This window comes from Plectropomus leopardus, chromosome 5 (assembly GCF_026936395.1).
Source record: "Plectropomus leopardus strain MGB_pleo_1.0 chromosome 5, ASM2693639v1, whole genome shotgun sequence".
Lineage (NCBI taxonomy): Eukaryota > Metazoa > Chordata > Actinopteri > Perciformes > Serranidae > Plectropomus > Plectropomus leopardus.
In genome coordinates, this window is record NC_142180.1 from 33752443 (window position 1) to 33768653 (window position 16211).

General features: G+C 40.0%; 2 protein-coding genes across 6 annotated transcripts in view; one reads left to right on the top strand and one right to left on the bottom strand.

Annotated features, from left to right (window-relative positions):
* LOC121940957 (cyclin-dependent kinase-like 5) overlaps window positions 1-10339 on the top strand; it is a 59258-nt gene extending 48919 nt beyond the window's left edge. For 3 of the 5 annotated variants that reach the window (XM_042483632.2, XM_042483634.2, XM_042483635.2), the window contains exons 13-19: window positions 239-340; window positions 775-880; window positions 2223-2334; window positions 2560-2665; window positions 2912-3034; window positions 6319-6486; window positions 7432-10339. In XM_042483632.2, coding sequence (XP_042339566.1) covers window positions 239-340; window positions 775-880; window positions 2223-2334; window positions 2560-2665; window positions 2912-3034; window positions 6319-6486; window positions 7432-7791 — 1077 coding nt within the window. In that variant the 3' untranslated portion in view covers window positions 7792-10339. The remainder of the gene's footprint in view (window positions 1-238; window positions 341-774; window positions 881-2222; window positions 2335-2559; window positions 2666-2911; window positions 3035-6318; window positions 6487-7431) is intronic. The other 2 variants (XM_042483637.2, XM_042483636.2) reach the window with 2 other exon arrangements.
* A 79-nt stretch (window positions 10340-10418) lies between these two features.
* Window positions 10419-15466, bottom strand: LOC121961953 (retinoschisin-like). The gene is made up of 6 exons (XM_088078019.1): window positions 15372-15466; window positions 14984-15009; window positions 14697-14904; window positions 12278-12419; window positions 11997-12192; window positions 10419-10867 (listed from the first exon to the last, which is right to left on the bottom strand). The coding sequence occupies exons 1-6, from the start codon at window positions 15424-15426 to the stop codon at window positions 10715-10717; spliced, it is 780 nt and encodes a 259-aa protein (XP_087934145.1). The 5' UTR covers window positions 15427-15466; the 3' UTR covers window positions 10419-10714.
* Between the last annotated feature and the right edge of the window lie 745 nt (window positions 15467-16211).

A 16211-nucleotide genomic window follows, 5' to 3' on the forward strand; every position in this document is an offset into this window, starting at 1 on the left:
AGCCAGTTTCTCAGGTTTTTAGGAACGTCAGGATCAACATAACTGCACCAAATGGTTGCTGCAAGTGCTGAGAGTGCTGCTTTTTTTTTGGTTAGGATATACAGTGAATCATGTTAGCTGTATATTTATATATACTGTATACACACATATGGTATATATATATAGCGTGTGTGTGTATTTGTATGTGTGCGCTGCAGTGCTGAGCTCACATCATGCTTCATCATGTCTCCATCAACAGAGCGAACAGGCACCCACTGAGGTCACCCACAGCAGACCCCCAATAAGGGACTCCACAAGGGACAACACAGCATCTTTTCACACACAGCGGCAAAAAAGCGAGGTCCGACATTCTGCCTGCACCCACCATTCCCCACCCACATCCAGTCTTCCGAGAGTGCGGATGTGGGTGGATACTGCTGTCATGAACTGCTCTCTCTCCCTCTCTTCCTCTCTCTCTTTCTCTTTCTCTTTCTCTGTCTCTGCACATCAGATGCCTCTTCATTTTCTCTGTGTGCTTTGCTTCCCTTTAATGTGACTACTTATGATTGCACAGTCAGGCTTGTCATCGGTTTCAGTTTGATTCTGAAATACATTTATAGCCTCTAGAGATGTTGTTTTATCATAATGACCATTTGTAAATCAATACGCCTCCTCTTTTTTTTTGTTCTTAATCTGTTCTTTCAGGTGAAATATAAATATCAGCTCAGATAGAGGCATGCAAAGCAGTTGGCCTTCAGTTTTTTTTGTGTGACTTGGTCTTGTGTTGTGACTCAGGTTGGCTTATATCATGACCAGCAAACAGAAGATGGGGGCTCGTCCAAAGAGAACCGCAACATCTACAGCGAATCTATGCCGAGGAGGGTGGGCAGCTTCTACAGAGGTTGGTTCAGTCAGACTGAAATCTCTGGTCGTGTCTCTCTTTCACAGCTCTTACAAATCATCGATCGTCTTTCACCTACTGTATATTCTGACTTATACTAGATTTTTGAGCTGATACGAATCTCAATATTTAAAAAATATTCTCAAAAAATAATCAATCTTAGCACAAACACCTAATTTTTTAAAGGGTCTATTAATTTTGGTTGTTAAACAGGAGTCGACAGTCACAGCTCTGTGAGGCTGTACTTAAAGGGGCAGTTCACCCGAAAAATCAAAAATACATATTTTTCACTCACTTATAGTGCTTTTTATCAATCAACATTATTTTGGTGTGACTTGCATATTTAGTGGTCTGCATACCACAGAAGTAAAGCTGGAGGCTAGAAAATAAATAGGAAATAATAGGAAATGAATGAAGGAGAAAGTCAATGAGTCCAACTGACCATTAGTGAACATATCCCAGAACCAAGACGCAATTATGGCTAAAAAAATGTACTGTCTTCGTAACATAAACATTTCTGACAAGAGTCCGTCAAATTTGGCCGTTTCGAGGCACACATATGTACTGAGAGGACATTTCGCACTTGAAAGTCTGTCTCTGGTGGACATACATATACTGTAATCTGTTTCTAACTTACCTCAGACACATTTTTGTCATTTTTATACTGATATTTCCAGTTTTTTTTATTGGCCAAAATGTTAAATACCAGTGGTGAAAGAAATATCCAGAACTTACTTTGATTCAAGTATTAATACCACACTGTGAAACACTCCAGTACAAGTAAATATATTGCATTCAAGTACAAAAGAAAGTATTGTTAACTAAATGTACGCAGAAGTACAAATTGTGCAGTAAAATGTTCCCCATTAGTGTTTTACTATTATATATGATGTTTTTGGATCGATAATATTGCTGCAGTATTATGAATAATTTTAACTCCTCTATACAGTTTTGGGTAGTTGTTGCATAAAATCTAAATACTCAAACGCTGGCTGTCCACCACAGAGTTTATTTTTAATACAACCACAAAGGGACACCAAAGTTTGGAACTTTAAAAGTGGCTTTAACAAAACCGATCAGATGATCACAATTGTTTGTGTGAAATTTATCATTATCTGTTATTTTAGTTCTTAGCTGCAGCTTTCCACAAAACCAACACAGCCCTCTGCTTTTATTTATCAACATTAGAATTAAAATTATAACTTTAGTTTTATTTGCATACAGTGTGTTAAAAGCCACCGTTTGATTTGAAATAGTCTTAAAAACAAGACACAGAATTTGTTTATTTTCCCCTGTGCATCAAAAGGTGAATGAACTTGTTTTTGTGGTGTTTGTTGAACAGTCCCGTCTCCTCGGCCAGACAACTCCTTCCATGACAGCAGAGGTCAGAGCCGGAGCTCGGACGGCAGCAGTATGTCGAACCACTCCAAACGTCAGCCTGCGTTTGACCCCTGGTAATTATCTCCTCTAACCACAACACAACATAGTTTATTGTGTTTACCAAAGAACATCTAGGTCACACTGACAGCAACACTAATTTGTTTTGTGAAACTATTTTATTGTGGATTAAAATTCACACCGGCCTCATGATGTGGTGGTTTTAAGCTGTATCTGATTGGGAGTTAAAAATAAGTTTTTGGTCGGGACGTGATGCTCAGTAGCCTTTGTTTTATTTTCAGGACTGGCCCAGATACAGTCGTGCTGAACTCCTCTGAGCCATCCAAAGAAAAGGAGAAGCAGGGTTTCTTCAGAGCAATAAAGAAGAAAAAGAAAAAATCCCAAATGGTAAATTGTATGTCGAGTACTTCTGAGGATGTAAGCCGTGTCTGGGTGCACCGTGTCATGCATACATGCCCTCTGATGTTGATACCTTGTTTGTGATGCTGTTTGTGTACATACTGTATCTCCTCCTCTGCTTTTCAAGAGTTTAATGCTTTTGGCCTTTTTACAGACGTGTGTATAATCATCTCTCCTTGTTGTCGTGTGCATCATGTTTCGCTGTGCCACCGGTCATGTGCCTCTGTATTACAGATGCAGGTCCCTGAGGGAAGGCCTCCTGTCATCAAGAAATGTCTTTTCCCTCTGTTTAGCCCAAAGAATAACATAAAGCATAGTTCCTCTGTGAGAGTCCTCCCTGTAGTGTCCTCTCCCATGGTACACGCTGTTTTACACTCTCCTTCTCACCTCCTAACCCCACCTCACATTGCATGCATTAGCAACAATAATCAGCACTGCTCTATTGAATCATTTGAAGCTTGTTTACAGTTGTTTTTTGATTATTTTATGGTGAAATTCACTCACTAATAATGAGTTGTCAACACAAACCAGTCAGATCCATCTGAACAGTATTGGAACAAAATCAGTGTTGAAAATTAGCATTTTTAATGTTTATTTTATTGAAATTTGTTCATTTACTTTAGAAAAAAAGTAGAACTTACTTTTAAAAATGATTCTTACTCAAAGGATTTTCTATTTAATGAGTGACACTACTGTTCACATATCTTTTTTCCAGTTAAAGGGGGAAATTTGCCACCTTTTATGTGAATATCCTATGAGTGCTGATGGTAAATGTAGACCACTGAAGCAGGAAGTTCCTTAGCGTGTGCTGTATTGACAAAAAAAGCTGCGTTCTCCCGGTCATGGAGCCATCCCGGTAGTGCATGCATGTACCAGGATGCACAAAAATTCATTGCTCATTGCTCCAGGATAGTTAAGTTTTGGTTGGCATTGGAGGGGAATTTTAGGAAGGCACCGTTAGTCAGTGTTTGCTCTGTGCAGTTCAGGTTCTGGAGGGTCCCCGCTGGCCAAACTCTGTCACAGCTAATTTAGCAGCAGCATCATTTCTTTGACTGTAGTCTGACTCATCAGATATAAACCCTGGCTATGAGCCTGACATTAGCCCGCTGTTTAGACCGACCTTCTCCCTCCGTTCCACTGTCCCCTTCACTACAGGAAACAACAACAATTATTCAATTGAAACATCTGCCACCAGGGTGACAGGTAGCTCACCTGGTAGAGCGGGCGTCCCATGTACAAGGGCTGTGTCCTTACAGCAGCAGCCGCAGGTTCAGTTCCAGCCTGTGCCCTCTGCTGCACGTTAATCTCTCTCTCCCCACTTTCATATTGAAAATGCTGTCCTTTTAAAGAAAAAAACATCTGCCGCCACAAATGGATTTTCTATTTTTCAAGAACCATTCATCAGGATTGCTACTGCAATATGCAGAGTATGTACAGTCGAAGTGCAGAGCGCACACGGGGCGGAGGCCGAGCAGCAGAACATCAGGCGCATTGTAAGTGAAACTTAACTTGATTGCACCGGGAAGAAGCTATGGTGGAGTTAACACCAGGGGACAAGTAATGCAAGATGCAGGACGTAAAATGTCAATATAAGATAATAAAAAGAAACCGACCAAAAACAACAACAACAGAAGCAATAAAAGCAATAAAACCACAGATTAAAGGAAATAAAATAAATAAAACCTAAATTAAAAAGGTTAAATAAATAAAAAGAAATAAAATTAGTGAAAATAAATGGATCTGGCTGGTTGTTTGTGTTCGGTCCATTTGATTATGCTCAGTCGCCACTGATTTCAGACGCAGCCCTAACAGCATGTCTCTGGTTATGAGCTGAGGATGAACGAGAGCGCTCTGGCTTTGGTTAAGCTCGTGAGGTTTTAGGAGGCTGTGTGCCTGGTTACACTCACGTGAATCTTCACTCCTCACACAGCAGCATCTGATCAACTTCTCTGTCCCTCAAAGCGTCTCTAACTCATGGCTTAATTACAGAGCGTAGATGAGGAGGGAGGAGGAACCAAAAGAGTCGATAAATATAAAATCATCCACATCCTGACATGTTAAACTGACTGCCAGTGGCAGCGACGGTTCGGCATGAAACAGGTGTTTGAGACTCTTTCTTCCCCTCACATTTCTATTTTTGTGTGACAGTCTGCTCAGATGCTGAGAGGGGGTTAGCGCTGATGACAGAGCACAAATAAAAGCAATCTGGCCAGGAGGAAACAGGCAGCCAGACTCAGAGTTGGTGGAAAACAGTGTTTGCTGCATACAGAGTGGATGATTTGAAAATACTAACGCTGTAGGTTTATGCCATGGATTGTATGAATGCCTAAAAATCATTCAAAAACTTGATCAATCTTTAACGAGAGCAGTTGTCTCTTCTCTTCCTCAGATCACTGAATGCTTAGAGTTTTCGGCACCAGATGCATGTTTTGTTTTTAAATTTTTATGACTTCACTGCACTTGAGACCAAACAAGGCCTATTGCCAAAAATAACTTAACAGTTATGACCATGATTATTTAAATTGTTTAAAGGATAACATCACACACCAATATGTATATGTAAAAAAATACATTTTAAAGGGACACTTCACCCCGAAATCTAAAAACACAGATTTTTCATTTTAAATGTTGTGCTGTTTATCAGTCTACATTGATTTGGGGCCGGTTGCCCGGTGTTGGAGATATCGGATTTAGAGATGTCTGCCTTTTCTTGAATTTAATGGAACTAGATGGCACTCGGCCTGTGGTGCTCTAAGTTCTCGTCTCACCATCATTACTTGATCTGTTTGGTCTGATAACATTTCGAAAGTCCAGACGAGTTCACAAGTAACTAATTTTATTCCCATTAAAGTTAGGATCATCTGGGTAATTTTATACACAGCAGTTTTTGGCTTTATGTGCCAATGAGCAGCTTTCATAGTAATTAAGGCTGCATCCAGTTTTCTTTATACATCCATCGCATCTACTCATGGATACGCTATACGATACGATATACGATACGATTCACTTTATTAATCCCCAAGGGGGAAACTGGTCTGCCACCATAGACATAAAACCAAAACAAGATATGCAGCATGTAAACAAAAACATAGAGTGGACAAGAGGTGCGTACTCGTGATACCAAGAGATGTAAACATTAATGGCGTCCTCCTCACCGGACATTAGCTGTAACATTAGCTCGCTCAGTGGTGCTGTACGAGCCAGCAGTAGCTGTACGCTTCCTTCTGCACGATGATAACGTTTTCGGGTGTCGTTCTGTAGAAAGAAAATAGTCCCTACATGAAACTGCTCACAACAAGGTCTGTGGATTATCTTGAGTAACCAGGTCATGACCTCTCGACAGACACTGATGTTGAGTTTTTCACCACAAGCCAAGTGCCATCTAGTTCCATTATATTTGAGAGAAGGCAGACATCTCTTCGGCCGATATTTCCAACGCTCTGCAACTCACACCAAAACAATCTACACCGGTTAATAGCACTGCGTGTTAGAGGAAAAATACGTATTTTAAATTTTTGGGTTAACTGTCCGTTTCAGCATGTTCTGTGCTGTCCATTACACTGTGTGGTCCCATCATGGTCATAAGTTTGAAAACATTAGTTTGGACATGTCAAATGATAACTAAATTTAATGTGTGAAAGGTTCCTGGTGAAGGGGTGGATACCGTCATCCAGAAGTCCTCCCGGTCCTCTGGTCACCAGAGCAGCCGCCACAGGAACCGAGACAAGAGCAGGGACCGGGACCAAGATCGAGACCGAGACAGGGACAAGGACTGGCCTCCTGAGAAACTGTCTGATTCACACTCTCCGGTGAGTCTCAAAGAAAAAAGAAAAGTTCAGGGTTTGGGTTATTTAATTTGTACCCATTGTTGTATTTGTTTTGTAGTGAAAAGAGGCGTGCATCCAGACACAATTCAGAACTGCAGCACACACTGACGAAGGACAAAACACAATAAACCATGACAGAAAGTGCTCAGATGCTTTGCTCAATAGAAAATAAGGATAAGGTCAAAAATCCCTTTATAGCACTAAATAAATAAATATGTGCAAACGTTGCTATGACTTGTTCAGATGAGTGACTGCAGCTGGAACAAAACTACCCCTGTAGTGTTTTTTGTCTTCTTGAGTCAAAAAGGTTCCCAGCTTGTAGGGAACGTTCCCACAACATTGGCTAAACGGTTGTAATAATGTTTTAAAGAAAACATTATTACAACCGGCATCTTAGGTTTGACCTATTCAAAGAACGTTTTAAGGATGTTTATTATTTCAAATAATGTTGACGTGAAGTTGAATGCTGATCGAGACCATACGTATTAACTGCGACGTTCTGAGGATGTTTTGGTGATGTTGAGAGGTGACAGATCACAGAATGATCTTTTATAAAACGTTCCCACAATGTTACATGAGAACAAAAGAAGAACATTGGACATTTTTTATGAAATGTTCCTGTAATGTGATATGTTAACAAAAAATAAATAAATTAATAATTTTATAGAGAATTTTACTTAGAAGAACACTCTGGGAACTAAAAGAAAACATTACTAAAACAGGGCATTGTACAATTTGTTCCGTTCTCCAAAATGTTTTCAGAACTGAATATTGCTAGCTGGGTTTATTGTTATACCAAAACGTTTGGTACATGAGAGGAAGTGAAACTTTGCTGAGTTCCCAGTAAAGCAGCATAAAATAGGACACTAGGATCTGTGTTTTCTGCATGTTTTGAACGTGTGGTCATCTTTAATGTGTCCCTTACAGAGTCAGCCTCTGAAGTCTCTGCGCAAACTCCTGCACCTTTCATCCTCGTCCTCCAACCAGACCGCGCAGTCTGACATGCGCTACCAGCCGCTGCCTAATCCAGCCTCAGCTCAAGGCGGGTTCACAGAGAGCCGGGGTCACTCAGGGGTCAGTACGCCCCAGCTGAAGAGCCGGCAGGCGGCCTACCCGCTGCCCGGACAGCTGGAGTCTGGCTGGCACTCGACGGCCCTGGGCCGCCCTGAGGGCAACCCCTACCCGGAGCAAATGAGCATCAAGGGAGGTCAGAACGGGCACGGCTTCGGACGCCCCTCCAGGTCTCGAATGCCAAACCTCAACGACCTGAAAGAGACGGCTCTGTGATCTCTTGTCACCCTATCGCTCTCAGATCCACTTCAGACTCCTCCGGTTCCCCTCTGTTGCTCCTACACTTCCCTTGCGTAACAGTACATCTGCTGACACACACATAAACACACACACACACACACATGAACACACAGATATCAAACCTTCAGTTTTAAACACTGCTTGCAAACAGGCCAAAAGCCTTTTTATGTCTTCATTTTTTTTAAAGCTTCCATGTTTGATAGACTTTATATTATTACTTCTGTAATTCTGGATATAATTTGTATTATAAAGTAAATATATTACAAATTAGATATATATAAATGGATAGATAAAGTGTAGATTTTAAGTGTAAGTATTTTTGTTTCTATTCAATATAGAAATATAGTACATTTTACTGCGTAGTATTTCCTTAAGACTATCTAAGGCATTCTAAACAAAGTTTTATCAGTTGTTACAATAGAGGTTGGTAATGTCAGTAACTTTGCAGTGTGTTCATCTCACCCAGGATTGTATCTCTTCGTCCGAGCTGTCTTGCCTTTGGATGTGCTCTGTCAAACCGGTTACAGATGCTCAAATGTGCGACTGCAAGTCAAAGCAGTTTTGTTCTTGAAAATATAGCTGTAGTGCAATTTGTCTGAGTTGGCACTGACAATCTTTAAAGCTTAAATCTATTTGTTCTTTTTTAGGATATTTAGGTTTTTATGTCTTTTTGTAATGCAGCCATTTTAGACACACTATGGTGCCATAAACTGACAGAAATCCTAACCTACAACGCCCTCTGTAGGCGATAACGAAGCACTGCATCTACTGTATCCTGACTGACGTAACCATGCACTAACATTTAGGCACTGACTCCTCATGCACAATATGTGTAAATCCTCATTTTCATATATATATACATTTTAAACAAACATTATACAGTTAAAACTACGGTTACATCTCAATCATTTCAAATTAAATGCATATAATAATCATTCCTTGTACAGACTATACCAACAATCCTTTTGGTAGTAACGTAATCTAAAAGTATTTACTGAAGTATTTATTTATGTAAGTGTGAAGCAACCATACAGAAGTAAAATCTTACTTTGCCTTGCTTTGAACAAAGGCTCGAATGAAAGGACAGTTGAACACTGAAGGATGTGATTCTCTCTAATAACCTCCCTCACTACCAGGATTTTAGTCTGTTTGTTTCTCATTTCTACCTTCAACATTTCACATAAGCAATGTCCAAGTGGTTCTACTTGTTTAATCGGTTAAAAAAATTGCATCCAAAATATTATATAAAGTTTAACTGCTGTAAAAATTTGATTCATACAACATGATTTTTTCCCAATCACTGTTAGAAAGTAATTTTTACAGCAGCTAGAGGAACACAAAAGCCATTCTGGGTGCACAAGTGCAGCGGTTCTCAATCTTTTTTGTCCGACAGTCCCTCCAGGGCATTCATATCGTCACTTCCTGTAAACACTGTAAATATAACCCCGTCTGAACGCAGCAGCACATTACTTTTAAATAGCTATTGCAACTGTTACATTACTTCAACTTAAAATTTGAGAGTTTAACTTTTAGTTATTTCAACCGAGGGATTTGCGTTGGTGATTTGGTCCAGAGACGAGACACATACATATAGAAAATCCTACAAAAAATTACAATAAATACTATTTAATATATGTACAACTTAACAGAACTATTCACTATTTTTCCTGTCTGTTTGGACTTTGATGTTCACCTCAAAACTTTTGAAACACTTTCAATCACAACATGTAACTAATGTTAAGATTAAATGAATTCAGTACTCATAAGTCTTTCCATGCAACTACAAAAATACTGCCTGCACTACATGTATCACTGGTTGGGAATCACTGTACTAGCGTATATTTTTATCTGATTACATACTGAGCCACTTGGGGAAAAGCTTAAAAATCTTAATCCAGAACCACAGTGGGGACAGAAACTCTGTTCTTAGACATTGTTTTCTGTCTGTGATAAAGTGCCATGAAAGTAGCTTGGCAAGAATAAATCCTAAGCTTTTTTTTAATGTTGCACTTTGAAGAGACTGTATAGCTCAGCAATATTGCCCTGACTCTGTAAATTCTTCCTCACTTCATGTTCATCATGTAAACAGTGTGTGAGGACTGACGCACGGGGCCCGGGGCTCCCACAGTAACACACTGAGTCCAAACACGACCGTATCGTATTGTGTATTGTGCATCTGTAAGGACCGTGCACACTCTGTACTTGACACAATACATTTCTCTCTTTGGATTATTGTTTTGCAGAAGGAGCACTGTGTATTATATTAATACTGATGTGTGACTACTTGTTTGGTAATATTTATAACAGAAGATGTTTATCAACTGTTTAAATGAAATCAAGTATTGCGTTTGTGCTTTTATTACAGACACAAATTAGTAGCATAGTCAGTGTTTATCTGCTTTTTTTTTCAACAGAGCATTTACATGAGAGCATAAACCCACAAATGAATGCTTAACAATTTTAGAATATCCATGTTTACATATGTAACGGTAAATCTCAAATAAACAAACTCATTTGATTTCAATCTTTACCTGTAGAATCTTTTTTGTATTATTATTATTATAATGTTTGTGATTTAAAGACAGTAATAAGTAAACAAATAATTCTTTAACTATTGTAGTTTTATTGACAGTAACAGGCCTCCAAATTGCATTTTAAAGTGGAATCATTTATGCATCGAATAAGATGTCAGATTTTGTATTTACATATTAAAACAATAAAGACCTTAAGACATATATATATAGTACATCAAATGTCCACCTTCCCAGACTTGGTTTGCTCTGACATGTTAAAGAGATGAAGGTCATAACAATATAACATGATTGATTTTTCATTGTTGGACAAATGTCCCCCCTTTTGGCAAGCGTCAGGTTGGCAGGGGAAGGACGGACAGTTCACTTCAGGAACACTTGCTCATGCACATCAGCAGCTCCATCCTCACGGCGATGCGGGTGTGCCAGCCCAGCGGCAGCAGGCGGATGTAACGAGCCACGATGGGCGGACGCAGCAGGTTCTGGACCGTGGAGGAGCGGTCCGAGTTCCCGTAGAAGACCTGAAGGTTAGAAAATAAACTGCATGTAACTGCACATTTTAGACCACTTTATTATGTTTTATGTTTACTTTCACGTCTTTCTTCATGGGAATCAATTTAACCAAAAACTGAGGGTAACACAAAGATAAGGAGCTTATTTCTGCACTATTTGGTGGCATAGATAAAGGCAGTAATTATAATATACTGTATATTGGCTGATTAATGATGAGGATGATTAATCTGCAAACAGTCATGTGGAGAATAATTTCAGTTCTGGTTCATATACAAAAAAAAGCCATTCAAAACTCTGCTTTGTCACTTTTTCATAAATTAAATAACTAATAGAAGTCAGTCAAAAAAAATATTAGGAAAAGTGACATGCCAGCCCTTCAGCATAAAATTTCTATTAGTTAATTATATTTTCATACATGCTTGGATCATTGGTTGGTTTAAATAGCGTGCATATAAGTCCACATCTTTTTTTATTGTGGCTAAATAAATACTGAAGAAGCTGACTGAAATTCACCAAAATTGTTAACTCAGTGTTAGTGTTTGGTGAGTTGTGACCTTGACCTTAAATGGTCCGTTACAATTTCAAATTTAAGTTCATTTTTAATTCCCTCTAGATCACTGACCTTACCTGTGACAGTAACATATAATATATTCCTGGATTCAGCATAGTCACAACATTACAGAAAATCCTGACTGGTGTTTCTGGGACAATCACAACCAAAGCTGCCTAAAAGTAGATGAAGATATTCATAATTCCTCATATACGTGTTTGTAGTTCTGTATTTTCTCAATGCATCAAGATATTCTCATTTTATTTTGTACGCATATAGAGGAACCTCCTGCCCACTGTCACACCAACTTTGGGTAGAATCAGAGCTTGCATTATGAAATTACAAGAGTTCAGGTGTATGATCTCATATGGGCCCTCGCTTTAATTTGTACTTCTGTGACCAGATATCTGTCAGTTTAACTACTTTAGCTGTAAAACATTTCATAGAAACCATTTCATATGTGGGAGACCTAAGAGGAATATGGAAAACTTTCGGCACCCTCCCACTAACCTACTTTATGTGTCATTTGTTGCATAAAGAGATTTAAAATTCACTGTCCATGACACACTACTATTTTGTGTACTTACCCTGTTGTTTCCTGTCTGGTCTTTGTAATAGATCCAGTTGAGAGTTTCCACGGTGCGATACTGGATGCTGTATTTTGTGATCCACTCGTCAGCATCACAGCGGCCCTGGGTCAGGATGCCAGACACCACACCCACCTCCTTCAGGTCAATCTGGATCCACTGATACTGGTCGTTAAACTTGGAGAGCCATGCACACCTAACAAATATTAACATATATGTTTTTGTTGTAGTATATTCACAACAGTTACAAGAAAAAGAAGAAGGAGGTTGTCATGACTTACCCAAAGCCTTGGTTGTTAAGGCGAGCCTTGGTGGGGATCCAAGAGGAGTACCAGCCAGCGTACTGGTCCTGATTGGAGCAGCTGATCTGGTCTGAGGTCACAGATCCAGATTCAAAGCCCAGAGCTGTGTGGTAAGGACACTCTGTGGAAGACATTTAAACATTTTAATACGATTCAGCCATTTTAACACATGAAATACTAGAGTTTACTCAAAAACTGAAGAGGATTGCTGAAGACTTGATTTCGTCTGGTCTTGATATTTCTGATATTCCACGTTTGCATTGCAAGTAATTTTACTGAAGTTGAAACTAACAAGTGGATTTTCCTCTTGTTCTTCCATGGCCTAGGCGAGCTCAATCAATATTTGTGAACATAAACTACTCTCTCTGAAAGCCAGAAACAAGAGAAGTACGTCTCAAACTTGTGATGTCATCGAGTATTAAGTCTGAAGCTGCTCCGATACGATCAATTATTTTTGGACTTCCTTAGACCATAGGACTAAGGTCCCCAGTTTTTGCAATTTGTCGCGCACTGTTGGCCCTCATGTCCTATTTTTCAACCAATTACGCATGTTGAATTGACATCTGAAATGGCAGAGCCTGTTATTGAGTGAAATCAGCTCGGAGCATAAGAAGAGGAACGGAAGTTAGAAATGTACACAAATGACAAAAGTCAAGGAGCTGTGAGATCGGGGGGAAAAGGTTATATTAGGGAAGGTTTTTCTTAGCAATCAAGCTCCTTGTTGTGTTATTGTTTGTGTTATTGTTCACTAGTGCACGCTAAATATTGTTCTTTCACCATCGAGTTATGTTGTTTAAGTGCTAATTAGCTAACTAGCATCTTGAACCAGGTCTGTCAGTCTCCCTGTTTCCCTTTTTAGGCCCCTGACACACCAAGCGGCCGGCCCGTCCTCGCTTAGAGTTTAGCAGTTTGTGTGCGTGCGTCGCACTAGTAGCTGCGCTGAGTCCTGCGCTGCTGGCCGTCATTGCATTTTTTCTGCTGATTAAGCATGTTGAATCAGCAGTGGTTGGCCATTCAGCTCAGCGCACGAGATGAGAAATGGAAGTGAAGAAAGTAAAATAAGTAAAGAGAGACATCATGATTTTATACTCTGATGAAGTATCGTGAGCGGCTTTCCTGCTCGTGTGATCTGCTTACACTAAGATCTGATACTGCGAAGGATTGCGTGATAAGGCAGAAGACGATGGCCAGGAAATCACTTGATGTGTGCTGCTTTGCCCAGTATCAAGCTATTAGGTGAAGGGCACGACCTATTTTGGGCTCCCTAATCTGCTCATCACATTCCTGCACAGGTAATGAGATTACCTCGCAGCATTTGTCGTTCTCTTCCTCACAGTTGTTCATTTCGTGAACCCAAACTGTTGTCAGTTTTGCAACACGTCCGAGTGAGGAAGAGCGCGGTCGAAAATTGTCAAGATCATAGTGGAAGGTGATTGTGCGCGACTGCAGAGACTCTGAGCCGAGTTAGATTGAGCTCATGTGGAGACGCAGCCAGCCGCCATCGGCTGTGTGATCCATCACACCAGCTGGAGTTCTCTGAGCGTCCTAAAAACGCCCCAGGATACGACGCGCACGCCATTAATCTTAACATGTGTGATGTTTCCTACCATGTTGTTACCCTTCAAATAATGTGCATCACTTTTATCACTTTTTTAACCCTTTGAAACCTGCACAAATTGGCTTAATTTCTTTACAAAATACAGGAAGAAGGCAGTAAGCAATGAATGAATGACCCAAAAATGAGCAAGAAATTATTTACAAATACCTGAAATTTTTTTTAATTTAATTTGACAAAAAAAAATTAACAAGAAAATGGGGGGATTGCCCCCAAAAATCAAAAAAATTATGATAATCAAAAAATATGACAATCTTTAACATAATCTTAAATGACAGGCCTAAGTGACAGATTTTGAGTCTAAATTAGCTAATAGAGACTTTACATCGGATGCACATATTACAAGGCACCCTGTATATCTGTGTATGACAAAAAATACCAAGAAAATATGGAATGATTCATTTAACTGGATTTTTTTTCTATAGTTCAATAATATTTTTGTAGTTTATGTAAAATAAGCATAAAAATTTTTTAAGCGATTGATAACTATTTTACCCAAAAAGAAAAAAAAGATAAAAATGAGTTTGCCTTTTTGCGGGCATTAATAGCAAATGGCACTACCTTCTTTGATCACAGTGGTATTTTTAGGTGGCTGGGGCCCCACTGCCCGCACTGTCTATATTTACGCCCCTGGAAGGAGCACAAAAAGAGATATGTTGCCTCAGGTTTCAAAGGGTTAAAACAATCTAATGTTTATAACAGATGTCCAGCATCCTGGTGAGTGACACCGACAGGCGACTACAGCTCCGCTCAGGTCATGTGACCCTGTCATGTGACTCTCACCTGGCATGCAGGTCATTGGTTGATCCTGAGGCGGCGGCAGTGGCAGTGAGGTGGACAGTACAGGTGGGACGACCGTGGGGATCCGCGTGGGTGAGTCAGCAGACTTGCAGTCGCAGGTGCACGCTTCCATGTTTGATGTCCATGTCTCGATCACCTGCTGGTCCTCCTCCTGCAGCTCCTCCTCCTGGACGGCCTCCACCTCCTCCTCCTGAAGGACACACGAGGGACGAGTTAATCCAGAGTTCAAATCACAAATTCTCTCAGGTGGTTTAAAATCGCGCTCTTACCTCCTGCGAGTGAACAGCGATCAGGGCTGTGACACATTAACGGATGCATGAAACGTGGAAGCAGATGGAGGAAAATGTGAAAGCTAAAACCAACATTTTGCACAAGAAACTAAAGAGAAAATAGAATAAACTTACAACAAAACACAAACTAATTCATGAATTGTTTGCAGGTATTTGGATGGGACTAACATGACAACAAACATAACAAAAATCTCAAGTTCTTCTGCAAGATTTGTGCAGCCATAACAAAGCTCAACAGAGAAAAAAACAATACATTAAAGATAAAAAGACACTAAAAACAAGGCAGAAAAGTGACGATATTCCTGATTTTTAAGGCAGACAGAGTGCATTATGATTTGATTTCTCCTGCAGGTGCATAGTGACTCACCTTGAGACAGCAGCAGGAGGAACAGCACAGCAGCACATCGAGCAGTGACCTCCATCTTCCTCTTCAGCTGTGCTGGAATGCGACGAGTGTGTGAAACCCGGCGCTACAGAGGACAGGATTACTGTAATCCACAGGCCCGTGATGGACTCATCTAATGCTCCTTATTGGCCCTGAGACACCTCCCTCAGGCTCGTCCGCTGCACTGCACCTGAGGTGAGTGTCATCACTTCAGAAATCAAGAGTGAGCATCAGTCTGTACGCCGGCGGTCATCGCCTGTCGATAACCTGCTTCATAGGCTGCACTCCTTCACCAAACTACACTGTGTTTCTCGTGGGTGGGTTATGAGATAAGAGGCCCCTGGGCCCCTGGGCCCCAGCACCTCTCTTATAAGAGACAGACACACTTTGTGGTGGTTTTACATCTCTTTGTAGTCATTTAGCAAATCTTTGAGGTCAGTGTGTGTCTCTTTGAGCTGATACTGTGTTTGAAAAAGGAAATTTTGTACCTTTTTGGTCGTTTTGTGTTGCTTTGTTGTGATTTTGTGTCTCTTTGTGGTTGTTTTACGTCTTTTGTGGTCGATTGTATGTTTTTGAGCATTTTTTTTGTTACATTAAGGAAATTTTGTATCTTTTTGTGTTTTTGTGTCGCCTTGTAGTAATTTTGTGTCTCTTGGTGGTTGTTTTATGTCTTTTTGTTGTTGTTTTGTGTCTTTTTTTAAACAAATTGTTTGTTTTGTGTCTTTTTCAGTCCCTCTATATCTCTATGTGGTCGTTTTGTGTCCTTTCAAGCTAAAATTGTGTTTTATTGAAGAAATTTGATCTTTTTTGGTTGTTTTGAAT

Bases quoted from the DNA above. Each gene is read 5' to 3' on its own strand.
- LOC121961953 (XM_088078019.1), bottom strand. From the start codon at position 15,426: ATGGAGGTCACTGCTCGATGTGCTGCTGTGCTGTTCCTCCTGCTGCTG. The intron at 14,905-14,983 runs GTAAGAGCGCGA...TGTGTCCTTCAG, and splicing joins TCGCTGTTCACTCGCAGGAG to GAGGAGGAGGTGGAGGCCGT. The intron at 12,193-12,277 runs GTAAGTCATGAC...AATATTTGTTAG, and splicing joins CTTAACAACCAAGGCTTTGG to GTGTGCATGGCTCTCCAAGT.